The sequence below is a fragment of the Triticum dicoccoides genome, chromosome 3B (assembly GCF_002162155.2).
Source record: "Triticum dicoccoides isolate Atlit2015 ecotype Zavitan chromosome 3B, WEW_v2.0, whole genome shotgun sequence".
Taxonomy (NCBI): Eukaryota; Viridiplantae; Streptophyta; class Magnoliopsida; order Poales; family Poaceae; genus Triticum; species Triticum dicoccoides.
In genome coordinates, this window is record NC_041385.1 from 773672445 (window position 1) to 773674833 (window position 2389).

The window sequence follows — 2389 nt, forward strand, 5'->3', positions numbered from 1 at the left end:
AGATCAGATTGCATACATAACGATAAAACTGAATTACACACACAAAAGATTCAGATTTTTTTTGTGGCAACAAGGAAGCAAGCAAACTAATTGGCAAACAATGCAGCAATGTCCAGGTGATTGAGTACTAGGATCTGACAGCAATAGCACCAAGTTAAATTCAGTCAAGCGTGTAAGTAGATTCAGACCAGCAGCATACCAAGCAAAAAAAAATCAGATTTCAAACAGGCTAGCTAGCTATAATTTGATGCAATCCTGATGGTACAAACATGCTAGCTAGATTAAACACCAACAATTAACATAGCCTAGCTGCAGTAACTAACAAGGCCATTATAAATTATTAGCATGCATGATCTGCAGTACTAGGAGGCTGAATCAATGCACATCACAGTAACCACAAATGGGGTCTAATACAAGAGCAGAATTTAACAAGTGTGCTGCTCCAAATCATCATTACTTGTAAATAGGAATGATCTTTTCCATGACACAGGCACGGCAAGCACAAACAAAATCACCCATGCACATGAAACAGAGCAAGGTACTAATATAGCAGCACAAGAGAGGGAGCTAGAGGTAGGAGACGGATTCACATGAGAGGAGGTTGTAGTCGATGGCGCACACAACCACAGTCGCCGTCACGCGGTAGAGGAGGTTGTAGCTGAGTTGGACCATGTGTGGGGCGTCGTCGTGCCGGTGGATGCCCTGGTTGTCGTCATCGTCAACGGAGGATGCCTGCTGCTCCGAATCTAACAAACAAGTAAGAGCTAGTGTTGTTGATCTAGTACAGAAATTAAGCAAGCTAGTATAGGAGACACACATGCTGCTAGTATCTACAGAAAGCAATCAAGTTGCCTGTGTGTGTGTGTGCGCTTGGGCTCTAAAACTAACAGAGCATGCTAGCGTCAACAGAATCAATCACAAGGTTATTTTGTTGTTGTTGCTAGCACTGCTAGCTGTATGTGTTGGTCCATCCATCCATGGACCTAACTAATGTTGTTGTATCTCTAAACGAAGTGCAACAACACAAGAAGAAGAACTAAAACTGTGGAGCACATGTGTACCTATACTCATCCATGTCAAACTGTACCAAACCATCCATACATTGCCAGATTGATAATTGCACGTAATCAGGAATTAAAGTTCACACCTAAATAAAATACATAAACAGCAAGGGATATAAATTGTTGGTCTCGTTTATATATCCATACTTGTTGGTCTCGTTTATTAATGTACCCCCTCCGTCCATAATAATAATATAAGAGCATTTTTTGACACTAGTGTGGTTTCAGAAACACTCTTATATTATGGGTCAGAGGCAGTACAATCTAGTCTAGTAAATCACATCTAATTTAACATGTAGCTTACCAGTAAAGCCAAGATAGCAAAGAACTTTGCTCCTCGCGTGCTGATACTCCTTTCCCCATTTTCTTTTTTGCCAAAACTACTGTACTGTACATGAGGACGAATGAGTCAACCAACCGAACAAACAGGCCACAATCAATCAATATATATAAATAAAAATTACAGTAGCTAGACCCCTTGGACAAAAGCTTTCTGGACATTTTAAACAAGAAAGATAGCGATTTCGTTCTGCATCAAAGTGGTTCGACCACGAACTGCCAGATTACATACAGCAAAAAAGATGAGTCTTTTTCCTCATGTAGTCTCCTCAAATTAAAACTCCATAAATTTGCTGCTAGAGTTACAGGTTTATAGTTTAGATTGATGAGGGCACCTCCGTGCTTGCACTGAACATGCCAAACAGAGCATGTGCGTGTGGTTTCGAGTCGAAGATGCCAAACAAATCTGAACCTCCTCCCCGAGGAGATGGAGGTGGAGGATTTGCAGCAGCAATAGTGAGCAGAGGAAGGAGGCGGAAGAGATGGAGGTGCTACCTGCCAAGCTGGGTCGTTGTGGCCGTGCTTGAGCTCGGCAGGCCCCGCCTCCTCGAGTAGGACAGGGCCGCCAGCTAGGTCCGCCCCTCGTCCTCTGCCTCCTCGAGCAGGAAGGACGGCGCCCTCCTGCCGTCGTCGCCGTCCAGACCACTCCAAGGTGACCTGCAGCAAGGGAAGGAAAGGAGGAGGTGAGGTGGGGGTGGATTCGGGCAAGGAAAGAGGGGAAGGACGTACCTGCGCCACACCGGTAACGGATCCGTCGAGCTCTGGCCTCGCCATCGCCGGATGTGCCTGATTCCGGCGATGTTAGGGGTGGCGGCCGAAACCCTAGCTAGCCATGGGGACGGCGGAGGGCGTGAGCGCCGATTCTGGATGGGGCGGAAGGTGGAGCGGACCTAGGGGAGCTCGGGGGCGTGCTGCGCGCCGCTGGAGCTCACCGGAACTGGCCGGCGTGGGTGGTGGCGGCGGCGAGGGAGAGAGATTCGTGGGGGGGG

General features: G+C 47.0%; 1 protein-coding gene across 3 annotated transcripts; it reads right to left on the bottom strand.

Moving 5' to 3' along the window:
* Positions 1-355: 355 nt before the first annotated feature.
* LOC119282157 lies at positions 356-2382 on the bottom strand. Of its 3 annotated transcripts, none has more exons than XR_005138644.1 (4): positions 2130-2382; positions 1896-2057; positions 1366-1444; positions 356-746 (listed from the first exon to the last, which is right to left on the bottom strand). XR_005138644.1 is itself a non-coding variant. In XM_037562475.1 (4 exons), the coding sequence occupies exons 1-4, from the start codon at positions 2172-2174 to the stop codon at positions 568-570; spliced, it is 459 nt and encodes a 152-aa protein (XP_037418372.1). In that variant the 5' UTR covers positions 2175-2382; the 3' UTR covers positions 356-567. The 3 variants fall into 3 exon arrangements, 2 of the variants coding, with proteins under 2 accessions (XP_037418372.1, XP_037418373.1); XM_037562475.1 differs by having other exon boundaries at positions 356-735; positions 1366-1449; XM_037562476.1 differs by having other exon boundaries at positions 1366-1449.
* Positions 2383-2389: the final 7 nt, after the last annotated feature.

Excerpts from the sequence above, each read along its gene's own strand:
- LOC119282157 (XM_037562475.1), bottom strand. The coding sequence starts at position 2,174 with ATGGCGAGGCCAGAGCTCGACGGATCCGTTACCGGTGTGGCGCAG. Across the intron at positions 2,058-2,129 it reads CCGTTACCGGTGTGGCGCAG|GTCACCTTGGAGTGGTCTGG; the intron begins GTACGTCCTTCC and ends CCCTTGCTGCAG. Across the intron at positions 1,450-1,895 it reads ACAACGACCCAGCTTGGCAG|TACAGTAGTTTTGGCAAAAA; the intron begins GTAGCACCTCCA and ends CCTCATGTACAG.